At 49.6% G+C, this 23359-nt stretch overlaps 1 protein-coding gene across 1 annotated transcript in view; it reads left to right on the top strand.

The window, feature by feature from the left end:
- LGR6 (leucine rich repeat containing G protein-coupled receptor 6) overlaps positions 1-23359 on the top strand; it is a 174030-nt gene that overhangs the window by 46939 nt on the left and 103732 nt on the right. Inside the window, 1 exon segment of the mRNA XM_031061749.1 lies at positions 15878-15949. Within this exon segment, the coding sequence (XP_030917609.1) occupies positions 15878-15949 (72 nt within the window).

Here is a 23359-nt window from a genome sequence, read left to right as displayed (position 1 = left end):
TGGGCAGAAAGAAAATTTTATAGATAAGAATTAATAAACAACTTCAAGACCAAAAAGTGAAGAGCTCTGACTCGTTCTTTGGACACATGGGTGAAACAGAGACATCCTGCACATCTCGGGGCAGCAATCAACAACCAAATCCCTGAGCCTGGGGCAGGGCAGGAGCCCAGCTCTGGGTTCCTGCCAATCCACCCAGATATTTGGGGCAGGATGTTGAAGAGGCTGAGCTCTGATCAATGTGTCATGCCTCTGGCAGCAGCCATCACTACCCAGCTCCCAGGAAACAGAAGAGGGCAGTTTTGTGCTCTTCTTTCCCAACTGACCTAGTTAATAGTTGGCCATGCCACAAGCTGGAATGGTTTGAACAACTTTTGGGACAGGTTGAATACAATTGCAAACCAAACTTCTGTTCCATAAAAGCACCTGCCAAGCCCAGCTCTAAATATAAATCATCTGCTGTGCCAGACCATCCCAAGGCAGCCCTGCTCCAGAGTGAATTATTGCCTTCCCTTCCTGCTTGAGTGCATTAAATGTATTCAGCTCTGTCATGACATGGTTGTTCCTTCTCTGCCTTTTTGGCACAGAGAACTCCACCACCAAGACAAGGGGCTGAAAGGCAAGCCCTGGACACTGCCTGGCTGCTCAGCAGGTGTTGGGTTAGGCCAGGTTCTCTCTTCTCAAGGCAGCCATCCTGCAGATGTGCTGTTGCTGCTCTTTGCAATTTTCAGGGCCTTACTTGAGTATCTTTGAAAATCCCAGCCTGCACAGGTAGCCCTTTCAGCTGTCTAAACAGCTGCTTCTCACACTTGTGACTAAACTAGTGGCACAAACCAGACTGAAACAGCAAAGTGCAAACCTTGAGGGAGGTTCTGCTGCCCCATCATTGCAATGGGCAGCTCCTCTCAGGGCAAAGCAGGGGCTTAGAACCACAGGATTGTAGAATTACATAGGATTGTAAATTACAGGCTGATTTGGTTTGGGAGGGACCTTAAAGCACATCTGATTCCAACTCCCCTGCTGAGGGAGGGGACAGGGTCAGGGTTAGGGTTCCACCAGACCAGGCTGCTCAGAGCTGCACCCAGCCTGACCCATCCTGCATCCCTGTGATACAGCTCCCTGCTGGTGGAGAGCACAACCTGAACTCAGGGCGCCTCAATCCATGACAAAACGCACAGGCACAGGGTTCTTATTGCCCCACAGCTCTTCCCCACCTCTCCTGTTCCTCTCAGCCATTCTGCCCAGGGAGGACCCTGCTGACCTGGCTGCTGGGGTTCAGAGCATACAGAAGGCAACAGAAAAACTGAGATTGAAAGACAAGAGACACAAATGGGATTAGAAGACAAGAGACACAGCTGGGAGGTGTCTCTGCCAGCTCTGGGCTGGACACAACCATTGCTCTTTGTTTGCCCAAAGTTTTGGCCAAGTCTTTGGGACTGGATGCAGTTTCCCTCCTAGAGGAAAGCTGTAAGTGCTGTCTGGGATAGCCTGTGGTGTCACAGATCTCTATGGGCACAAGGCAGGACACCCAGCTCCTGTGCTTGAGCACAACTCAGAATCAAGACCAGGCTTCCCTCAGTGCCTTTCCTGCAGTGCCTGGCACCCACAGATGGTAACTTGCTCGTGAACAGTAAAAAGATCCCCCTGCAATGCCCAGGGAAACCAGGCTTTTCTCTGAGTGAGCTTCCCAGAGCAAAAACTGCTCTTCAAATGCAAAAGTTTCCAGGCAACAGAGACGTGGTAGAATTTTTTGAATGAAAACATGTTGGAGATGTTTGAGTCTGAAGTAAAGGATTTTGTTTCAATTGGGGTTTCATTTTACTTTTGATTTTTCCAAATTCAGCCTCGGGTTAGTTTGTGCAGGTGCTGCATGTCATTAAATATTGCATTGTCATGGCTTGGCTTCTGGTGAATGAAATGTTTTGATGTGAGCATAAAGCATTTCAATCAGCCATTCAGACATTTTCAACTACAAAATTTATTAGATTTGGTCCCCTGTAAGAAGTTTCCAAATTTTGCCTACTTCCAAGTACAAGTGGAAGTACAAACTGGAGGTACAACAGTTGCACAAACTGCATGAAGATTCAGCAGTGCATCTACTGCAACCCTCCAGTTCTCCTTTACTGTTCACTTGCCACTCTCAGGACTTTGGGATCAGCTTGTCCCCAGGGCAGGGGTGCAGATGTGGTACTTTGCCATAGTATGGTTCAATACTTGTTTTTGGTTTGCTGAAGGTTGTGTTTTTGGTAAACAGTCGGGCCTTGATGGGTTTGCCTAGTTCCTTTTACAGGTTTTAATCTTTCTTAATGGGCACTCCTCTGTTGGGTTAACAAGATATTTAATACTCTGCTTGTTTGATTTGTTGTATATTGGTTAACAAGATATTTCATACTCTGCTTGTTTGATTTGTCGTGTATTGGTGATTTGTTAATAATGTATGGATGCAAGCTTGTGTTGTAGAGGGATGACCCTGGTTACTCATTCTAGCATTAATTCCCCTATTTAGATATAGGTTAGCCTGTTAATGGGGAGGGAGACATAAAGTTCTTATATTTTTGTAGTGTAGAGTTTTAATGCACTCTTTGTTGATGGCTGCTTGAGGGCCCACAGTGATAATGGTGGCATTTGATCAAAGGCCGGACTTGATGATCTTGGAGACCTTTAATGACTCGTGTGATTCTATACATGGTTGGTGTGATTCTATACATGGTTGGTGTGATTCCATACATGGTTTGGTGTGATTCCATACCTGATTGGTGTGATTCCATACATGGTTTGGTGTGATTCCATACCTGATTGGTGTGATTCCATACATGGTTTGGTGTGATTCCATACATGGTTTGGTGTGATTCCATACCTGATTGGTGTGATTCCATACATGGTTTGGTGTGATTCCATACATGGTTTGGTGTGATTCTATACATGGTTTGGTGTGATTCCATACCTGATTGGTGTGATTCTATACATGGTTTGGTGTTACCTCCACCAAAATGTGGCTTCCAAGGGGAGAGGCAGCCTGGCCCAGTGCTTCCCCAGCAGTGCCTTGTCCCAGTTCTTCTCCATCTCAGCAGCTTTTCCCTCACTGCTGTAGCCCTTCCCCACAGTGACTGACACCTGTCAGAGCCTCTCTCTGATTTCCTGCCAGCCAGAGGATGACAGGAGGAGCTGTGTGCTGCCAGACTCCCTCAGTGTGACAGAAGTGAGCACTCTCAGAGTGCTGACCTGCACTTCTGGCAGTTCCAGGCTGTGGAGCTCCTGCCCAGCAGCCTCAGCCTTGGCCATCAGCTCCCTGTGGTCACTGGAGCAGGGCTGGGGACAGCAGGGATCAGCTGCAGGGATGGGACAGCCCTGGGGGTCAGGGCTGGCAGCAGAGGGGTGTCACAGACATCTTTTATGAAAAATCCTTTCCTTAGGATTTTTCCTCCTGAGAAGCTGAGAGGTCTCAGGAACAAAATGTAAAGAATTATTATCTGCTGCTTGGAATGCAACAGGTGCATCTGTGATTGGTCCATGTTGGATGTTTGTAATTAATGGCCAATCACAGCCCAGCAGGCTCGGACACAGAGCCTGAGCCACAAACCTTAGTTATCATTCTTTGCTATGCTATTCTTAGCTAGCCTTCTGATGAAATCCTTTCTTCTATTCTTTTAGTATAGTTTTAAAATCATAAAATAATAAATCAAGCCTTCTGAAACATGGAGTCAGATCCTCATCTCTTCCCTCATCCTAAGACCCCTGTGAACACCATCACAGAGGGGGTATGTGAGCAGTGAAGAGAAACAGGACAGAGGTGGCTGCTCTGGGCCAGATGTGCAAGGAGCTTTTGCACAAATTAATGGTGGGTACAACAGAAGGAGTGCACAAGGGCTTCTGTGACAGTGTCACAAGGGTTCTTGGATGAGGGAAGAGACGAGAATGTTGACTTTATGTTCAGAAGGTTTGATTTATTATTTTATGATATATATATATTACATTATAACTATACTAAAAAGAAAGGAAGGAGAGGTTTCCTCCAAAGGCTAAGCTAAGAATAGAATAGGAAAGAATAATAACAAAAGCAGCTCTCTCGGACTCTGTCCGAGATAGCTTGGCCCTTGATTGGTCATTAATTATAAACATCTAAGATGGGCCAATCACAGACGGACCTGTTGCATTCCACAGCAGCAGATAACCATTGTTTACATTTTGTTTCTGAGGCCACAGCTTCTCAGAAGGGAAAAAATCCTAAGAAAGGATTTTGACAAAAAGATGTCTACGACAGGCTTCCAGCTCCCAGTACAGGTGGAACTCCCTAACCCAAGTTCTGCATTTCCTTAGGCTTCCAACTGATACTTTTCCAGAATATGTGGGGGCAAATCTGCTCTGTGCAGAGCTGGTGCAACCACAGGAAGGCTGTGGGTGACAGTGGCTGCAGGAGCCCCATGTGCAGCTGGAAGCAGGTCTGTGTGCAACCCACACCTTCCTCCCCTCAGCCTGCTCCCTAAAGGAGATCCAGAGCTCTCTGCAGACTCTCTGACCTGGGCACAGGTACCAAGGTGGTCTGAAGCCAGTCCCAGCCAGGTACACACCGGGGAAGCACTTGGGTCACACCAGGTCTCCAGCACAGCCAGCCTGTCACTCTCAGGTGTTTGCTCATGGAAATTCACCAAGAGCCTCTGGGAACCACAAGAAGACAATTTTCAATGACCCCTGCTGCTGTTTTGCCCTCAACCTGCCTGGACCCACTGGCTGGTCCTGGCAATCAGTGATTTAGGCACCCTTGAGCCAGGTGTAGCACTGAACATTCACCCTGAATAGTCACAGAGAGGTTTATTCTATGTTAATTCATCTTGTATCTTTGATTTGTGTCTGTATAGAGAGACTCTATACAATTCTTTACCAGCAATTTGTACTTAAGAAGCACATCCTCCTACTGCATCCCACCAGCATCCTGCCTCTGTCACACCCTCCTCACTCATCTCCTGCAAGCAGAGGAGTCCTGCATGTGTACATTGACCCAGATCCTTACACCCTGTCCCATCTCCTGCTCCTGTCTGCTTCACCAGTATGAGGGTCCCAGCTGTGGGTTCCTCTGGGGCTGGATTGAAGGCACCTGAGATGATAGTTCAGACTCAGGTGTTTATTATTTCTCATCAGTAGAACAGTCTCACTACTGTGAGCTCGGCAACTTTTCATTAGAAGGCACAAAATGGCCAACAATCTCTTGTTACAAGGTCTTTTAAAACTAAACTATCCAATTAAGAGCTGACACCTAGATTATTTTCCCTTTTAACCCAATAAGTGATCCCACAGATCCTGCAGCGCAGACTTTTCTGCCCAATTACAAAATGCCACCCAAACCCATGGAGGAGGAAGAAGAAGCATGAAGAAGAAACCCAGGATGACACCCTGTGCCCTCCATCTTGCTTCCATCCACAACATACTAAAAATCCCAAACCATAAATTTCTCACCAAGTGATACACCTACACTGCTCTCCATAATCTATTTCACACTTTTGTGGATTCCAGTCGATCTTGAAGTCTGGGAAACTTTCTCCATGGATGAGGGTCAAAGTCAGAGCTGCCCTGGGGGTCAGGGCACCCCAGAGCAGACACAGAAATATTCCCTGTGCCCTGGGTTTGCACACATCAGTGTCTGCTCTTTGGTACACTTCAGCAAGCCCTGCTCCCCAGGTGGATCAGTTCTCTCCCAGGAACATTTCCACAGGAATTAATTGCTGTTCCCACCATGTGGGCTCCAAGAGTGGTTGGACCATCGGGCAGGTGGCACCAGGTGGGCTGTACATAAATCCCTTTACTCTGAGCATTGGGGCAAACTGCCCAGAGAGGTCTGGGAGCTGTGGGCAGGAGCCAGAGCAGGCAGGGCAGGCTGTAGTGGATAAGCTGCTTTCTGAGGGGCTGTGGTGCCAGAACAGCTCCAGTCTGTGCAGGAACCTCTGTCAGGGAGTTTCTGTCTGCCCAGAACAGCCCTGTGGCCTAAAACCATCCCTGGCTGATTTTGAGCTGCTGTCCTGGTTCCAGAACTGGGTTAATTTCTGCAGTATTTGGGAGGGAACACATTCCCAACACCTATTTGGTTTCAAGGACACTTGCATGGGGAATGCTAGGGATGCAACAGTTGTGTTGGTTTGCTGTTTGCTGCTGCTTGTCTTGTTCAAAAGGCTTTGGCTGGGCAGCAAAGAGGAAGATGCTCCTGGGTTCACCTTTCCCTGGTAGCTGTTCCAGGTTAAGACAATAATTCCTCCCACAAGAGGAATTTTACCCCCAAAAAGTCTGGCAAGTGGGGACCTGAAATGCAGCAGAGACCTGGAGGAGGACAGGGAACAGCCCCCCACCCTGGACACAAGGGGATGTGGGGTTCCTTTCATCCTCACAAGGGAATGTGAGGTTCTTTCTTATTTTCACTTTCATTCTTTTTCATTCATTCTTTTCTTGAATGAATTTCTTCATTCGACAAAAGAATGAGGTTCTTTTCATTCTCTTTCAAAAGTCTCCACTTTTCATAGTGGAGACCATTTAGTTGCCAAAAGTCAGGATGTTGCTGGGCTGTGGCTGCTCCAAAGGACATGGTGGGAAGAAAGGACATAGACTTGCAATCTCATTTTTCTTGCTTTAAAAAGGTGTTCCTTGGTCTCATTCAGGCCCCAATATTTCTTTTTAGTTTAGAGGTTCTTTTACAATGAAAATGTTAAGGTTGACCCAGCTCATCCATTTACCAACTCTGAACCCCATTAAGTTATGCTAACATGTAAAAAGAGTTTTAAAGAGTTTGAGAAGGCCTGCTTTGACATTTTCTGGACAGAAAGCATTTTTCTTTTCAAATTACTTCTGGTTTAGAATGCCCTTTCTGGGATGATTTTTTAATGTCAACACTGAAGGGGGGGGTGGGGACCAACATGGTTTTTATTATTTTGATCAACCCAAACCAATTCCTTCTGGACCTCTCTTTCATGGCAATCACCAAAAACATGAACTTGCAGAATGGTAACAGAAAAGAAAAATTGTGCTTCTTGCCCAACATCCAACTCAAAGCAGACTGCTGCCCTGGCTGCTCTGTCTGGAGGTGAAAGAGGGGATGGCAGGGGCTGTGTCAGCCTCCCTTGTTTGGTGTGGGATGTAGGAGTGTCAGGGGTAGGATGGTGGGGATGGATGGAGATGAGAGATCTCTGCAGCCAGGGCTGGGAACTTGTGGGTTATTGCAAAGGGCCTGGGTGCAGGGCCCTGCTGGGAGCTGCCAGCCACAGCTGGAGCAGGACTGAGAGAAGAGAGGGGGAGAGAGGATGAGAGGGTAAGAGAGCAAAAGGGCAAGAGAGAGAGGTTCCCATTACAATACCGTAAATCTTCTGTGCTGAATATTCTGATTCTCACTAACCAATCTAGTACAAGATACAAATCCTATAGCATTTCCATCCAGCCTATAAGAATCATTACATTACCATACTGTGTTATATTTTAAACCCTAAAAACTCCTCTTTGGACCCCTTCTGCCAAGCTGGCAGGGTCTGCTCTGACCCTTGGGCCTGTCTGCAAGCAGAGGGTGTTGTTCCATCAAAAGGGGATTACCTTCAGCCAGCCACACCATTGTTTTCCAGTTGTTCAGTAACTGAGGTATCTCAAAGCTTGCTTTCATTTCAATCTCACTTATAGTTTCTATATTCTCCAAATCTTTTGCCAGGCCATCATATTTATAAGGCTTTCCTGTTTCATTCTCCCCAGCAGTGGGAGATTCCCCATCCCCAGCTCTGTGTGATGGCACAGAAGCCACCACAGCACTCACAGGCCAGGGGATGTCAGTGCCTGTCGTGTTCCCCAGAGCTGCACCCAGCCAGAGAAGCCTCTGCTCCCTGCCTCCTCACAGCACCAGGGCTTTCCCTGGGATTGTCTCCCCTGGGACTGCCATGTTCCTTGGGAGCCAGGACAGCTACAGACAGGAGACAGAGCCCAGGGAAAAACCTCCATGGGTTCAAGGAGTGTTTGGACAACTCTGAGGCACATGGGGAGATCCTTGAGGCTGTCCTGTGCAGGGTCAGGAGTTGACTCCATCCTTGTGGGCCCCTTCCAGCTCTGGATATTTTATGATTCTGTGGCACACTGAGCAAAATTCATGATTTTGCCTATTTAGGAAGAGTGCCCTTATGCTCTGATCCAGGTCTCATTCCTTCCCCCTGGCACAGGGGCTGCTGTTCTCATCCCTCTCTCCTCCACCTGGCTGCAGCCTGTCCTGCCAGGTGCCCTGAGCTTCCACCTGCCCTGGGCTTGCACCCCACACCCTCCTGACTCCCCCTGGCAGCCCCTGGGGTGGGATGGGATCTGCTGGCAGCCCTGACCTGGCACAGGGTTTCTAGAAGTGATTTCTTCTGGTTCTCCCACCAGCCTTTCCCAGGGGCAGAAAGGCAGCACTGCCCTGCTCAGCCCCTTCCTGCTGCCCTGCTGGAGGGCACCTGGCACAGGGCACAGCCAGGGCAGGCACAGGGCACAGCCTGGCACAGGGCACAGCCTGGCACAGGGCACAGCCAGGGCAGGCACAGGGAGAGGTGCAGGAGGAGCAGCCAGGGTGGCAGAGCTTTACCTGCCAAGGGTCACTGCTCCCACTGCACAGACCCAGCTTCTGGTGCAGGAATGGCTTTAATCTCACCCTGGCAAACTGGCCTTGGCTGAGACTTCATTATTGACATGTTGTGGAGATCTGGGCTGGGGCCTACACGTGGGGGATGATCTGAGATGACTGATCTATTTTCAAACGTGGAGAGGTGGGAGTAGAAACACGTTCAGCTCTTGCCCATTGCAGTGATATGGGATTGAAGCAGTGCTGGTGCCTCCAGATATGGTGTGATGTAAATGAGCTCTGAGTGCTTTGATCTCTTTATCTTCCCTTTCTCCTTCTCTTTTGGAGACTACCTTTAGTGTAGTTTTCAACCTGCAGGCTGTTAGGAAGAATTTCAGCTGGTTCTATGGCTCCAGGTACCATTCTACCATCAGCCCCAGCTTTGCCCCAGGCAATTCAGGCATTTTGTGGTGACCTTGGTGATTTCAAGATAAAGAGGAAAAGAGATAGTGAGAACCTTTATGAATCACTCTAGTATAATCTGAAGTATTTCTGAAACCATCATTTATTGCCTTTGGGCTTCTTTTCTGGTGGTGTTACTGTGAATTTTTACTGGATGCTAATGAGAGTGGCCAGGAGAGCGGCACAGACAGTGCTCAGCACCCAGGGATTTCAGGGTGTTTCATTCCTTACAAGAACAGGCCTAGTGCTGGGCCTTTCCAGGATAAGGATGGGAATTTTGGTCTGGTTTGTTCAGTTCCCCATGAAATCAAACTGCTGTAATTGTGCAACTAATTAATCAAAAGGATAGCAGGTCCTTAGCTTCTCCTCACAATCACAAAAGTTTCTGCCCACCTGCCTGAGTGTAAGGAAGGAGTTTTTTATGGTCCAGGAAGCCACAGGTTCAGCACCAAAAGTGAGAGGAGCTGGGTTGAGCCTGGGCTGGGGACAGAGCACATTAATGTCCTGAACATCTTGAAAAATATGAACATACTCATCCAGCAGAGCAATTAAGGGGCTGAGAAGACAGTGACCATCTGGGATTCTCAGCAGCTTCAGTAGGCTCACACCAGGATCTCAGTCAGATTTGTCCTTTGGGTGACTTTGCCTCCTTACAAACAGGGAGCAAGAGCTTCATTTCCCAAAATACTGGAAGTCTTGTCCAGTGACTGGGGCCATGTCTGCCCTCATTTCCAGCTGTAGCTACACACCCTGGATTTCAGTGAGGTACCAGGGAAGGCAGAAGCCCATGGGGTGCCCCCCTGTGGGCTCTGTGAAGGTCCAGGAACAGCAACCTGAGCTTGCAGAGACCTTGCAGAACAAAATCCTTGAAGACAGCTGCAAGAGCAGGAAGACACAGGGCTCTTGCTCTGCTGAGTGACCGAGGGACCCACGGGGAGCACCTCAGGGGACTGAAGCTGAGGACCAGACCTTCTGCCCCTTTGAGCAGATAGAGGTGGTTGGGGAATGTCTTCTCCCAGCCACAGGTAGGAGTTGCTCTTTCTGTAGGAGATTCGCTCTGCCAGCTGTGGAATTTTCTATGGACAGATGCACATCTGGCTCTGAGGTGTCTCTGCTTGGCCTCAGCCAAACCCTTCCTCTGCAGGTTCCCCTTCAAACCCTCCTGGCTGAGCAGCCCTGGTCCTGTTGTGTTGTTCTAGAGGGGCTTCAACCTGTGTTGCTTTAGGTCTGTTGGCTTCTGCTTGCATTAATTCTGCTTGCATTGATTAATTGCAGCCCGTGTCTGAGGAAACACTTTGCTTTGTGCCTGGGAAGACACATCAGGAGCTGTGGGGCTCATGGGCAGGGCTCACCTTCCCCCAGTTTAGTGGGCAGCTTTAGGAGCCTTGGGTTTGTGAGAGGCACCAACCCTGCTGTCCCTAGAGGAGCATCCTGGGGATGTTGCTCAGGCAAGACTTGCAGGGTGTCCTGTATGCAGCCCCCTCAGAGCAGCACAAAATCCTGACCCTTTGGCCCAGAGCCTGCAGGTCCACCCAGCCCTGCAGGTGCTTTCTCTGCCTCCTCTAGAGGGGCTGCACAGGGACAACCACAGCTCCATTAATGCGACCTCTACCAGGTTTTGGGATGTCCCTGGGGGGCTGCAATGGGTCTGGATAGGCCAGGCCTGCTCAGCACAGCCTGAGTTCCCAAACAGCTCCCAGGCCACCTCAGCAAGCTTAGGTGATATCAGCTCTAGTGATTATCAGCTCATTTGTGATTTCAGCTCTTTGCTTGCTGGGTGCCTTGGGCAGACACAGGGAGAGAGAGGGGAAGGCTGTGTGAGGTTCCACAGGAGTGTCTTTGTTGAATCTTCTGTGAAGGTTCTCAGGGACAGCTCTTCTGCCAAACTGGGCAAAAGTAGGGGTTTTTATAGCATACAGGAGTTTTAGAAATTGTCCAGTAGTAAGGGTCAAAGGAAAGTGACCTACAGTCTTACAGAGAGATGAGCAAAGGTCTGAAGGCAGACAAAGGAGCTTCTAAGGTCCAGTCACCATCACTGGGCATTTCCTATCTTGGGCTGCTGACTGCCAGGGAGGCATTGCAGCCACTCCATAGCTCAGAGCACCCCACACAGCCTGCCCAGCAGTGATTCCAAGGAAAAACCCTTTTGATCTCTTTTCTCATATCACTCCTGAGCTAAAACTCTGTGCTCACCATCTCACAGCGTGGCAGGCAGTCCCAGCAGGGAGCCCAGCACCGTGTGTGTGTCACCTCATTTTCTGGTAAAGGAAGATCAGCTAATCAGTGAGTAATCAAAGGTTGTTCATGAAAGAAGGTGACATCAAAGCAAATAATTTAAGGAACCCCTCGAGGGCCAGAGGAGTTGTAAGGTCTGAGGCTGAATCACATGAGCTCAGTCTCCATGAACTGTGTCTCAGTTTTCCTGCAGGTACAAGTTAGAAATGCTTACGATAAATGTTTAGAATTAGTTGGGGAAGGGGGGAAAGTTAAATCGCACTAATTATAGCCATGATGGCTTTGGTGCAGTGCCATTTGAAAGCATAGGTGTATTCTACACCTAATGCAAGAGGCATTAAAAGGCTTCTTGGGTAAGCAGGGTGATACAAGAGCAGAGTTTCAGTTCTGGGAGTTGTAGAGTAGTTTGTGAATGGCAGCATTCCAGACCACAGCCATGAAGGGTGATTTGACAGCAAAAGAATTCCTGCTTTTATTTGATATTTTGTAGAGAGGACAGACAGGGGAGTCACTGGGGAAGGAGGAACAGGGGAGCTCTGGGACAGGAGAGGGGTGGCTTGTCCCAGAGCACCACTGCTGAGAGGTATCACGAGCTCAAAGGCAAAAATCTGGACAGTTCCTCTGCAGGTCCTGCAAGCCTGGCTGAAGCTGCAGTGCCCCACTTCTTCTCCTACCTTTCTGATTTCTTTTAGAGTATAAGGGACTTTGGGATTTGAATAATTAGTGCATTTCTGTACTGCCTGCTCTGGTACAGACCTCACCTTTGGAATGGTTTCTCCAGTGCAAATGACAAGGGCCATGCACAGACATGAGTGACCCAGCACTTGTTTGGCTCCCCTGGATGCTCAGTCACCCAGAAGAGAGCCCTAGCTTGGAAAGCCAAGGTCACTGACACAGCTGGGAAAGGTCAGAGGAGCCCCTGACCCATTTATCCATGGATCCCTATTTATTCTGCTAGATGCTGCAGAAACAATAATCCAACAAGGTTCAAATACTGTGGGTTCCTTTTAAATTTACTGAATGTGGCTGACTGAAGTAACCACCCCCAAACACTTGAAGAGATAAACAGCTCCTCTGATTGCTCTGACAGGAAGCATTTCCACCCTTGCATGTGTTGGGGATGTACATAACATAAGAAACCTTACTAAGAGGAAAATCACAAGCTTGGGAAAACACAGCAACAAGTCAACAACATCTTTAAATGAGTAATAAGTCAAATATTTACTCCCACAACACTTCAGGCAAGAATCCTGTGCCTCAGCTTTCACACAAGCATGGACAGCCTGTGGAGAAACATCTCGTACTTTTGTGGCTAGAAAAATCACCAGGTCCAGGGCTGTGCTTGGGAAGTTTATTTCCAGCCCTTGGAGGAATTTGCTCCTCCTTCACACCATTTGTCCTTGCACATTCCACGCTGTCCTCACACCAGGGCCAGGCCAGGAACTGCAGCAGCCCAGGTCGGGTGTGATGTCCCCTGCTCTGGAGGAGCTGCTGGGTGTCCCTGCAGGATGTCACACTGCAGAGCTCATGGCAAAACCGAGTCCCTGGAACCTTTGCCTTGCTGTTCATTAGCTGGCAAAGCACTGCCAGGATTTGCCCTTTTGGGGTGCCCTTCCCAGGGCTGTCAGTGGACATGGATCACACTTGAGTCCTGCAGGACTGCAAACCACCAGAGCGTTCAAACAGCCAAAGCAGCAGTGACTGTTAAATAAAATGACTCCAAATGTTTTCTATGTAACAACCTTGAAAAAAGGCTGGGCTCTTCTTCACTGCCCAAAGAGATGGTGGGAGAGACCCCCTTGCCTCAGACCTGCCCGTGGTCAGGAGGGGGGCTTGGAAAGAAAAGCCACATTCTGTGGAGCTGTGAGGCTGCCAGGGTGATGGGATAAGGGCATCTCTCCCCTGCCTTTTGGGAGATTTTTTCAGAAACCACTGTATTTTGTTCCTTTTAGGTATGGATTTTCTCCTTTTAGGTATGGATCAGAGCAGGAGGAAAGAAATGTCCAAGGCCAGGTTGGACAGGGCTTAGAGAAACCCAGGGAGAGTGAAGGTGCCCCAGCCATGGCAGGGGGTGGAATGAGATGAGCTTGGAGGTCCTTTCCTGCCCAAACCATCTGGGATTCTAAAAGATAATAAAAGATATTCTCCCATATCCTCAGCCACCCAGAGCCCTGCTGCTGCCTGGGACTGATGAGTCCCATCCTGATGGGTCCAGACTGATGAGTCTGGACATCCCTGCAGCCAGCACCCAGCCAGTGTCCAGCTGTCCCCACCACACCTGGGGAGCACCTGGGCACACAGAAGGCACTTCCATGAGGCTTGGAAAGTGGCAGGCAAGGGGTATTCTCTATACTACCAGCAGAAGGCAACTTAAGGAATATACCTCAGAGTTTTGAGATGATCTTGGCTGTTTCAGATCTGTGTTTTCTCTCAGAGTCTTTCATTTTACATTATTTTTCGTTATTTTCACATTGTTCCACAACATGTCAAAACATCAGACGGATTCATTACAACACAAACAGGAGACACTTTGATGTAGGAAAAAAAGATGTTTTAATGGGTGCTAAGTAGCAACTGCCCTTGGGGGTTTTAAAATAAAAATAGAAGCAGCACAAAATAGTATTTTAACCCTTGTGTCCCAGGATCACCAAAATATAGAATGCAGCATTGCACACAGAACAGTGCAGGCAATAATTTTCTTTTTACACTCATTCTGAAAACAGAATTTTGACTTCTCATAGGTTTTTGGTGAGTTTTCTACTACTTCTTTGGAGAAAAGTTATAAAGGAAAAAGTAAACTTCTCCAGGAGTATTTTTCAAAAGGGCTCACAAAAGTTTGTGGTTTTGTCACAGGACACCTCTCCAGGGAATATGGAAAGACAACTTCCAACCTTCCTGGTGTGTCACCTGCAGTGACACCAATGCCAAATGGAGCTGGTTAGAACATGGTGGTTTGGGTTTTTTTGTGGAAAGTGGTCAAAATATAGAAGCCTATGCCCCCCAGGTGTTCTGCTCTTTTCCAGCAAAACTCCAGCATTTTTCACTGAGGAATACAAAGCATCTCAGTACATTTTTCAGTGAACTCCTTTTTCAGTGAAGCAATTTCCTCCCCAGAGCCCAAAGCCAGCTGCGATGCTCCAGATCCTTTGCTACGTGACCTGGGGGACCCCAGGTGCTCTGAGCAGGTGGAAACGCTCAGAGAGGTCCCCCTTGTATTGCTGGGCTCTTCTGAGGGGCTTTTCTCCTTTGTGCCTCTGTCCTTGTCCTTGGCACGAGCCTCCTCCCAATGCCAAGGCATTCCCAGTGCCCCTGGGAGGGCAGGGAAGGGCCTTGCTCAGGCTCACAAGTCTGCGAGGTTCACAGAAGGAAATAGTGAATCAATTGCCTTTATTTGGTTGTTGCTTCTGCTCATTTTCCCATCACACCCATCAGGCTGTGCTGTTCAGTGCCAGGAGGAGCTGAGCTGTGCCCTGTCCGTGCCCAGTGACAAAGAGCAGCCCCTGTGCCTCCCACAGGGCTCTCAGCACCCAGAGACGCTGCCCACATTGCTTTGCTCACCAGGGGATATTTCCCATCTATTCCCACTGGGTTTAACCACACCAGCTTTCAATTCTGCCTCATCTTAGCTCAGCTTTAAGGGTCAGTGCTCCCTTGCTCACCTGGACACAGCCTGGTCTAGGCTGGGCTGAGCAGTGTGGGTTCCTTCATGTGCAGCTGCTCATGAGGGCAGGGCTGCAGCTATCAGACCCCAAGAACAGCCTGGAAATATCCTTGTTTTCCCCAGATAGCAGCTTGTGCCCTGACCCCAGGAACAGCCTGGAATATCCTTGTTTTCCCCAGATAGCAGCTTGTGCATTGAATCACTCAGGACAGACTCAGCTGCTCTCACACCCTGAGATGGCGAGAGCTGTGCTCAGGCAGCTCACAGTGACTGTGACCTGCAGAGGGCTTCAGCACCACCCTGGACCCTCTGGGTACCAGCACAGCCTCCTCCAGAGGCTCTCTGGAAGGCAGGCAGAGGAGATGAGCCTTTAGCTGGAGATGGCAGAGTGAGACAAGCACAGTCAGCCAGGTTCCTTCACCTCCCGACCTCAGTTTGTCACCCACAGAGCCAAGCTCTGCCCCTCAGTGCTGGTGTGCTTCTCTAGTTTGTGCGGTGTAGAGAAAGCCAGTCCAGTGGGACGGACCCCTTCTCTCATGGGCTGCTGGCTCCTCAAAGGCAGATGTCTGTCCACACACTGGAACATCTCCCTGTGGGGGCTGGCATGGCCATGGTGACAGAGATGCTCCTGGGCCCAGGGACATGCTGTCCTTTCCAGTGTCACGGGGCTTCCTGTTCCCTCTCCAGAGCTTGTGAGACAGCAGGACTGCTGATGCTGTTGGGAAATGTCCTAACTTGCTTCATAACTTGGAGGAGCTCAGGCAGACCACCCTGAAGGAGCCAGCTCTCTCTGGCTACTCCTCTCCATCCACCCCTCTGCAGGCACAGCCCGCGCTGTGATCAGATGTCAATGCTGAAATGCTGCTTGCAGAGGCTTCTCACCCTCCCACTGAGCAGAGAGGGGACCCAGAGCCTGGCACTGAGGTTCACTCTGTGCAAACCACTGATCAGAAACCTCTGTGTTTGCTTCCTGCCAGAGACCTGAGCATGAACAACATCAGCCAGCTGCAGCCCCGCGCGCTCCGGCACCTGCGCTTCCTGGAGGAGCTGTGAGTACAGGGCACGGGCAGGGGGTGCTGGGGCTGGGGGGACACTGCACAGGCTCCTCCAGCATGGCCACAGCTTCCAGTGCTGCTCCTGCAGCTGCAGGCTCAGCTGGGAGCAGCTGGGACAGGGTTTGTTTGCTGCTCCTGCTTAGGGGTTCCGCTGAGGTCGTCACCTTCAGGCTGAGGTGGTGCCAAAAGCCAAAATGAAAGAGGACCCAATCTCTCATTCAAAAATCAGCACTGTACCCTGGGGCAGAGCCAGCAAACAGAGAGTGTCACTCACCCCTCACAGCCTCCTGCAGCCCAGAGACACACGAGCCCCTGGGTGCTTCATAGAGTCACTCAAGGGTGTCACACAGAGTTCCCAGGGGTGTCACACTGAGCCCTCAGGGATGTCACACTGAGCCCCTCGGGGATGTCACACACAGACCCCAGGGGTGTCATACTCAGTCCCTCAGGGGTGTCACACTGAGGCCTCAGGGGTGTCACACTGAGCCCCTCAGGGGTGTCACACGCAATCCCTGTGTCCCCAGGGATGTCACATGCACCCCTCAGGGATGTCACACACAGTCCCTGTGTCCCCAGGGATGTCACATGCACCCCTCAGGGGTGTCACACACAGTCCCTGTGTCCCCAGGGATGTCACACTGAGCCCCTCAGGGGTGTCACACACAGTCCCTGTGTCCCCAGGGATGTCACATGCACCCCTCAGGGATGTCACACGCAGTCCCTGTGTCCCCAGGGATGTCACACTCAGCCCGCCAGGGATGTCACACAGAGCCACCCTGCAAAACTGAAATCCAAAAAGCTTTGCCCAGAGGCTGAGGTGTCCCAGCAGTGTGCACTGAGGTCTGAGCAGGCACACTCAGACACAGCAGCAGTGTCAGTCCTGGGGATCAGCATGTGGCTGTGTGTCAGTGAAGGAGTGGCCCCACTTCTGAAAGTGTGAAAATTAACCAGCAGCACAAGAAACCACTGGAATCCTTTGTGAGCCCCAAAAAATGGGAGCCCAGGGGGCAGAATGCTGAGGTTGACCATTTCTGCATGAGTAAATTGCACCTGTATGGTCTTACTCCACTTGACCATGAGAAATACCTCCAGGTGTTATTCTCATGCTGTTGGTACTTTCAACACAACAGCTTCTGTTGGAAAACACAATTTCTTCAAAACACTGTTATTGCATTCATGAAATCCTAATATTAATGCTTCATTTGATGTGTGTTGTGAGCTTACTGTGTATATAACAGTTACTGCCACTTAATCTGCCTAAATGAAACAACTTTCACTGCTCTGAATCAGATCTTGCTGCCACCACAAGGCACAACACTTGCATTTCATAAATGGTATTTTCCAAACTGTCAGAATTACAGATATCACCCTCACACCTGTGAGATCCTGGCACAGGTTACTCACAGAAGCTGTGGCTGCCCCTGGATCCTTGGAAATGTCCAAGGTCAGGTTGGATGGGGCATGGAGAAACCTGGGCTGGTGGGAGGTGTCCCTGCCATGGCAGGGGTGGAATGAGATGATCTTTAAGGTCCCTCCAAATCCAAATCATTGCAGGATTCTGTGATTTTATATTACAGGTTTTTACTTCAAATGCTCTTGTAACTGATCACCATCTGTCTGTATTTCAAATTCTTTGGAGCTGTAAGGACCCAGCCACCCCAGCCCCCCTCCTCAGCAGGCATTTACAGGCTGACAAGGAAACATTTTTGATCCTGTTTTGGATCAAAAACGCTTTGGAGCCAGAGCTGCTCACAGAAGTGAGCTCTTGAGCACTCTGCTCCCATCTTGCAGCCTTTCTCCTTTCATTTTATCAACATCCATGTTGAAATGTGGGCACCCAGCCCCTTCACTGGGGGTGCTGAGGCTTTTCACACGCCCAGGCTCCTCTGTGTACAATTAGCAGTTGTCTTGCTGCAAGCAACCGTGTCCTGGTTACGTCATGTACAAACAGAGCAGCCTCAACCAGCAAGGAATAAATATTCATAGGTTCCAAAAGAGCCAGCTTCCCACAGCCAAAAATAATTATGAATGAAACAGGCAAAGGGGAAAAATTTAAAGTGGAAAATCTGAAAAAATAGTTGGAAGTTGTTAGATAATATTTTACTGGAGGTCCAGTGTGTCACAAGTCTCCCTTTGGAAAAGATTGACATCACAGTTAGGGGAAGAAATGCAAATTGCAGCATCATATACCTGTGCATAGCAAAGTGCCTGCTTGAATTTGATAGCAGTAAGATAGTAATCCTATTTATGGAAATCAGGTAATTTATATGAAATCAAGCAAGGAAGGATTTTATATATTATGGCAAATTAAAAGTGATTCAACAACAACAGCTAGACAGGGATGGTTTGTACAGCATTCATAGGGCTGTCATTGACCAATAATGCAACTTGCCTGGCATTTCCCCTGCTCTTTTCATTTATATCTTCACCAAATTTTCATCCCACAACATTACATCAGGACCATGACACTCAGGCTGGGATCACCGTCTGTGCCAGGACACGCTTAAGAATCGAGCAAACAAATCCTGCTTGTTTAGACATCCTCAAGGGAAGTTTGTTCAGGTTTCACAGCTCAGATCTCTGCTCATTTCATCTGCCTGGGACACATTCCCAGTGTCTGCCAGGGTGACACGTAGCACACCAGCCCAAGCCCTTTGTCTTCATCCCCATGGCAGAGGTGGGACATGCCAAGGGAGTGAAGAGCAGAAAGCCCTGCTGAGCAGTGAGGGACAGCCCAGGTACCCCAAACCCACCATCCCAGGGTCTCCTGGGCAGGAGGGAGACCTCCCTGCCTGTCCCCCTCCAGCAGGGAAGGGCTGACAATGAGGAGGGCTCTGCTGCAGCTCATCCTGGCTGCAAGTGCCTGTGTTCAGTTAGATGGAAAGCTTTCAGCAAGTTTCTCACCCCCAGGGATTTTGGGTGGCTTTGTGGCCCCAGTCTGCCTTCTACACAGAGTCACAAAGGCACAGAATGGTCTGAGGTGGAAGGGACCCACAAAGATCATCAAGTCCAACCCCAGCCCTATACAGCACCATCCCCAAGAGTCACCTTGGTCCCAATGCTTTTTGAACTCTGTCAGGCCTGGGGCCATGACCAATTCCCTGCCCTAACACAATGTCAGGCCAATCCCTTGTGTCCTGTCACTGCTCACAGAGAGATCAGTGCTGCCCCTCTTCCTCCTCTCTGGGAGCTGAACACAACAAGTGCCCCCAGATGCCCCTCACACAACTTCCCCTCCAGGCCCTTCATCATCCTCACTGCCCTCCTTTGGATGCTCTCTGATAGTTCAATACCTACAGTCTTATGTTCCCTATTATCTCCTGGATAAACCAGGTAAGTGACAGGCTGGAGCAACCAAAGATAAAATTTACAAAATTCAGTTCAAGGTGAACCAAAACTGATGTTCTGGAGCTTTGGTCAACCCCAAAAATTTCTTTTAACTTGAGAGAGAAAAAATAGTTTCATCTTCAGGTTACTTCTTAACATTTAGTTCTTTACTTTGTGTAAAACCCTAAAAGAAAATGGTATTTCAAATTATATTTGCTTTATTGCCAAAGATACCTTAGGTGCTCGAACCTTATGAAAAAATCAGAGGTTCCTCAGCAAAAAAATTGCCAATTTCAACCCAGATTTTCAAATCTCCTTTTCAAGATTCTATGAAATGATCTAATGTTCAGAAACATCCCAGGATCTCTTGACCCCCCTTGTCCTTGATCTATAACCCTTGTCATCTTCAACAGTCAGAGAAAGCCCAGGTTCCTCTGGCTCCTCCCCATGGTTCTCCCCTCCTGCTCTCGCCCATGATTCTCTGATTCCATCTTCTCTCTCATTAGATTTAGCCCAAGTAGCCCAGGGTCCCGTGGAGGAGAGCTGGTGTTTCACACCCTTCACCACTTCTCCTCCTTCTGTTCCTCTATTTTGGCACCACCCCAGGCTCCTCATGCAAGTGAAGTTTCCCAGAAGTCAGAGATCAGCTGGGCTCATGGCTGAGCTTGTGCATGGAGCTGGGATTCAGCTGAGGAAAAGGAATAATGGGAACGGGGAAGACAGCTGAAAAAATGGATGCATGAAGCCCATGTGTCCAGGGACAACAAGGACACACGTGCCAGGTTTCAGTGCTGGGGAGCCCTGCAAATCCAGGCTGTGGGCCCACCTGAGCACATTGGTCCTCTGCACACACCCACACTGGGTGGAGGCCTGTGAGGAAAAAACCAGAGCAGGGTGGCACGTGAGGGTCCTGAGGACAGCAGAGCCATCACCCAAGGGTGCCACCCGTGACCCCCAGCCAGGCTGCGTCCCACAGGGCATTTCTGCACTGGCTCCTCTCTGCTCTGCACACCAAACCTGTCCTGATGGCATCAGGGGGGATGCTGTGGTTAGGGCACAGATGAGGGCACAGGGACTGCTCCAGCTCACTCCCTGTGTGGTCTGGGTAAAGTTATTTTCACTGCCAGAGCTTCATTGCCTGGCAATGAGAGCAGGCCCTCAGGTGTGCCCTGTGGGCCATTTGTATTTACTGAGAGCTGCTCAGGAAGGTGTTGTGAGTGCAATTAGTTCTCATACTCAGGAGATGCCCAGAGACCAGATCCTCCAGACTCAGCTGCCTTTGAAGAGGAGTGGGAGAGGGCCTCAGTGATGTGCACCCCTCTGGCCCCCAGCCTTCCCTCCAGAGACAGGAGAGGCTGCACAGGCAGGCACAGTCCCAGCCCAGGCACTCACCAGCCTTTCCCTCCAAAGAAAACCTGCACAGATAGAGGTGTTCAGAGCTGGGCCTCACACAGGCAGGGAACAGCCCAGAGTTTAGTATGTCTCCTCTTTGTTTCTTTCCTTATTTTTCCCCCCTTCTTCTTTTCTTTCTCTCTTTTTGGCAGCAGGAAGATTGTTTAAAGTTGCTAATAAATTCCAGTTAATGAAGCCTGAAAAGCCAGAGCTGGGAGCCAAGAGAAACAAGAGCAATCAGTACAGAAGGAATAGAAAGAGATCTTGAAAGCCGGCCTGGGAATAATAACATGTTGAAATGTGTTCGCCGGCGAGGGCTTTGTTACCGCGCTTTGAATCCAAGCGCGAGCGCTCGGTGCCAAGAGGGAAACTGCAGCCAAAGGCAGGTGTTCATTGCCATTCACCTCTTGCTTCGGGGCACAGCGGCAAGATCAGACCCCTTCCCAGCCACTGGCTCTTTCACCTGCCTGTTCTCGGGCCCCGGGGGCAGAGGGACTCACCGGCACGGGGAGCGCAGGCTCAGCTCCGCGCTCAGCACCCTCTGCCGCCTGCTCTGCCTGCCCAGGGACCAAGAAATGGCACAAAAGCAAAATGAAATAAAATGCAGTGTCCTGGTTTAGGGCAAATCTGGGAGAAAACCTCCAAAGGGGGCCCCTCCAGAAAGCAAACCCACACAGCCCCTCCCCACAACCGGGTCAGGAAGGATTCCTCGGAGAGAAGTGGAAAGAACCTGTTTATTTAACAGGCACAGCACCCCCAGCACACAAAATGAACAATACCAGGTGACACCACTCTGTCACTGCTCTGAAAAGGATGACAAATTCAGAAAGTCTCTCTTGGGGGTGGTCACTCTGTTATCAGTCCCTCTGGCACTGGGGCAGCTGCTGCAGCCACAAGGTGCAAACTCTCAGTGTTCCCAGGTCCCAGTCCAGAGCAGGTTCGAGTAGGTCCAAAAAAAAGGGAAAGGAGAAATATTCCAGGAAAAAAAATTGGACTGCTTAGCTAAACTAACTAATGAGCAGAAGAAAAAAGCAGGAGCAAAGCAGAAGCAAGAGCAAAGCGAAAAGCAAAGCAAAAAGCAAAAGCAGCACCATGTACTGCCCTGTCTCTGTGTCCCACCAGCTGTGGGGCTGACAGCAAAACCAAAACAAAACTTTGACTCTTCAGAGCCAGTCTTGAAGGCACAAAACATGATATCCAGCATAAACAGAACACATGAATGGGGATACAAGCATCATAACATCACCCTGGGACATGCAGGCATGCGTGCTGTAATGTGAATGCAGCAGCCCTCCTCTCCTGTCTTGTACCTGTGAGAGATGCCCCCTCTCACTCCCCTTCCCATGTGGGTCCAATGGAGCCATCACAGCTTATGGGGCACCAGCACTGCTCTTGGCTGCCCTTGCCTGCTGTTAGAGCACCCCCAGCCCCCTATCAGCCTCCAGGCATCTGGAACATCCACTCTGGGGGGTGTTCAGAACAAGCTGCTTCTGGAGCAGTGCAGTGTCTGAAGTAGGGGACTCCTGAGACAGCAGCTTTGGTGGGGTTTCCATGACACATCAGGCTGGACAGGTCTCATGGAGACACAAACGCTTTTAGGGCCATGAATTTGTTTTGCCATGCTGAGATTTGGAGGCAGAATCACTGCTCCCTTGGTAGTCACCTTGCCTGGCGCAGCTCTCCATTGCCAGGTGGCCGTAGCTAAAGAGCTGCAGCTCTGAATTCTTGGCCTCTGTGGTTCCCCCAGGATTCTGCACAGCTCCTGTGCAGAGAAGGCACCAGGGCACAACTCGTTGGCAAAAAGGAGACCAGCTCTGGTTCATCCAGGACTTTCTGTCCCCCTGGCTGGCACCAGTCCTTGGCAGAGGATGATGCTGCTCATCAGTTCAGTGGGTGAGCAAAAGCACAGCGAGAGTTAAAGGATAATTCCTGTGATGAAGCCTTCCAAAGCTCATCCCTGTGCATGGGGTGAGGGCTATCCTTAGCACTGGCCAAGGTGCAGGTGAGGACAGCAGAGAAGGGCTTCTAAGGGGTTGTCTATCATGAACATTGACCAATGAGGGCAAGATACTGCAGCTGCCCAAACAAAATTCAAAATGTTTTGAAAATTTAGAGATTTCCATTCTATTTCTACTCCGTTTAGACCAGGGAGAGTGCTCAGCAATTGAAAAATCCTTGCTAGTTGGGATAGCTGGCCCTAGTTTCCCTGAAAACTGCTTTCCATATGACTAACCATGTTCTGGGGTACCCCAAGTGGGGCACCAAAAGTAGAGTCAAAAATGAAAACTGCTCTGAAGATTTGGAGGGAACAAACAGAAAACCTTTGCAGTTTATAATATAAAGAGATGGAGTGAAGATGTTCAGTGTCCTGTTCATTAAGGAGCTGTGTCTTACTAATGTTACTTGGCAAATGAATGCAAACTGGCTTGCATATGAGCATTCATGTGGGTTGAAACTGGCTTGAGGACCATAAACAAAAGAACAAATGCGATCAATCTATCGAGTTGGAACAGGCATTGAGGGGGTACAGCGAGCAGGGCTGCAAACAGGCACAGTCTTCTCCTCAGGGATGGAGTGAGACAGCACAGACCACATTAGAGGCATCTTCAGGAGATACCAGACTAGGACCAGCTGCAGATTCCTGTGTGAGAAGGAAGAGTCCAGGCCTGGCCCTTTCCTCAAATG

This window comes from Geospiza fortis, unplaced genomic scaffold (assembly GCF_000277835.1).
Source record: "Geospiza fortis unplaced genomic scaffold, GeoFor_1.0 scaffold26, whole genome shotgun sequence".
Taxonomy (NCBI): domain Eukaryota; kingdom Metazoa; phylum Chordata; class Aves; order Passeriformes; family Thraupidae; genus Geospiza; species Geospiza fortis.
Note: the sequence above shows the minus strand (reverse complement) of the source record. Positions and strands in the feature narration are given on the sequence as shown.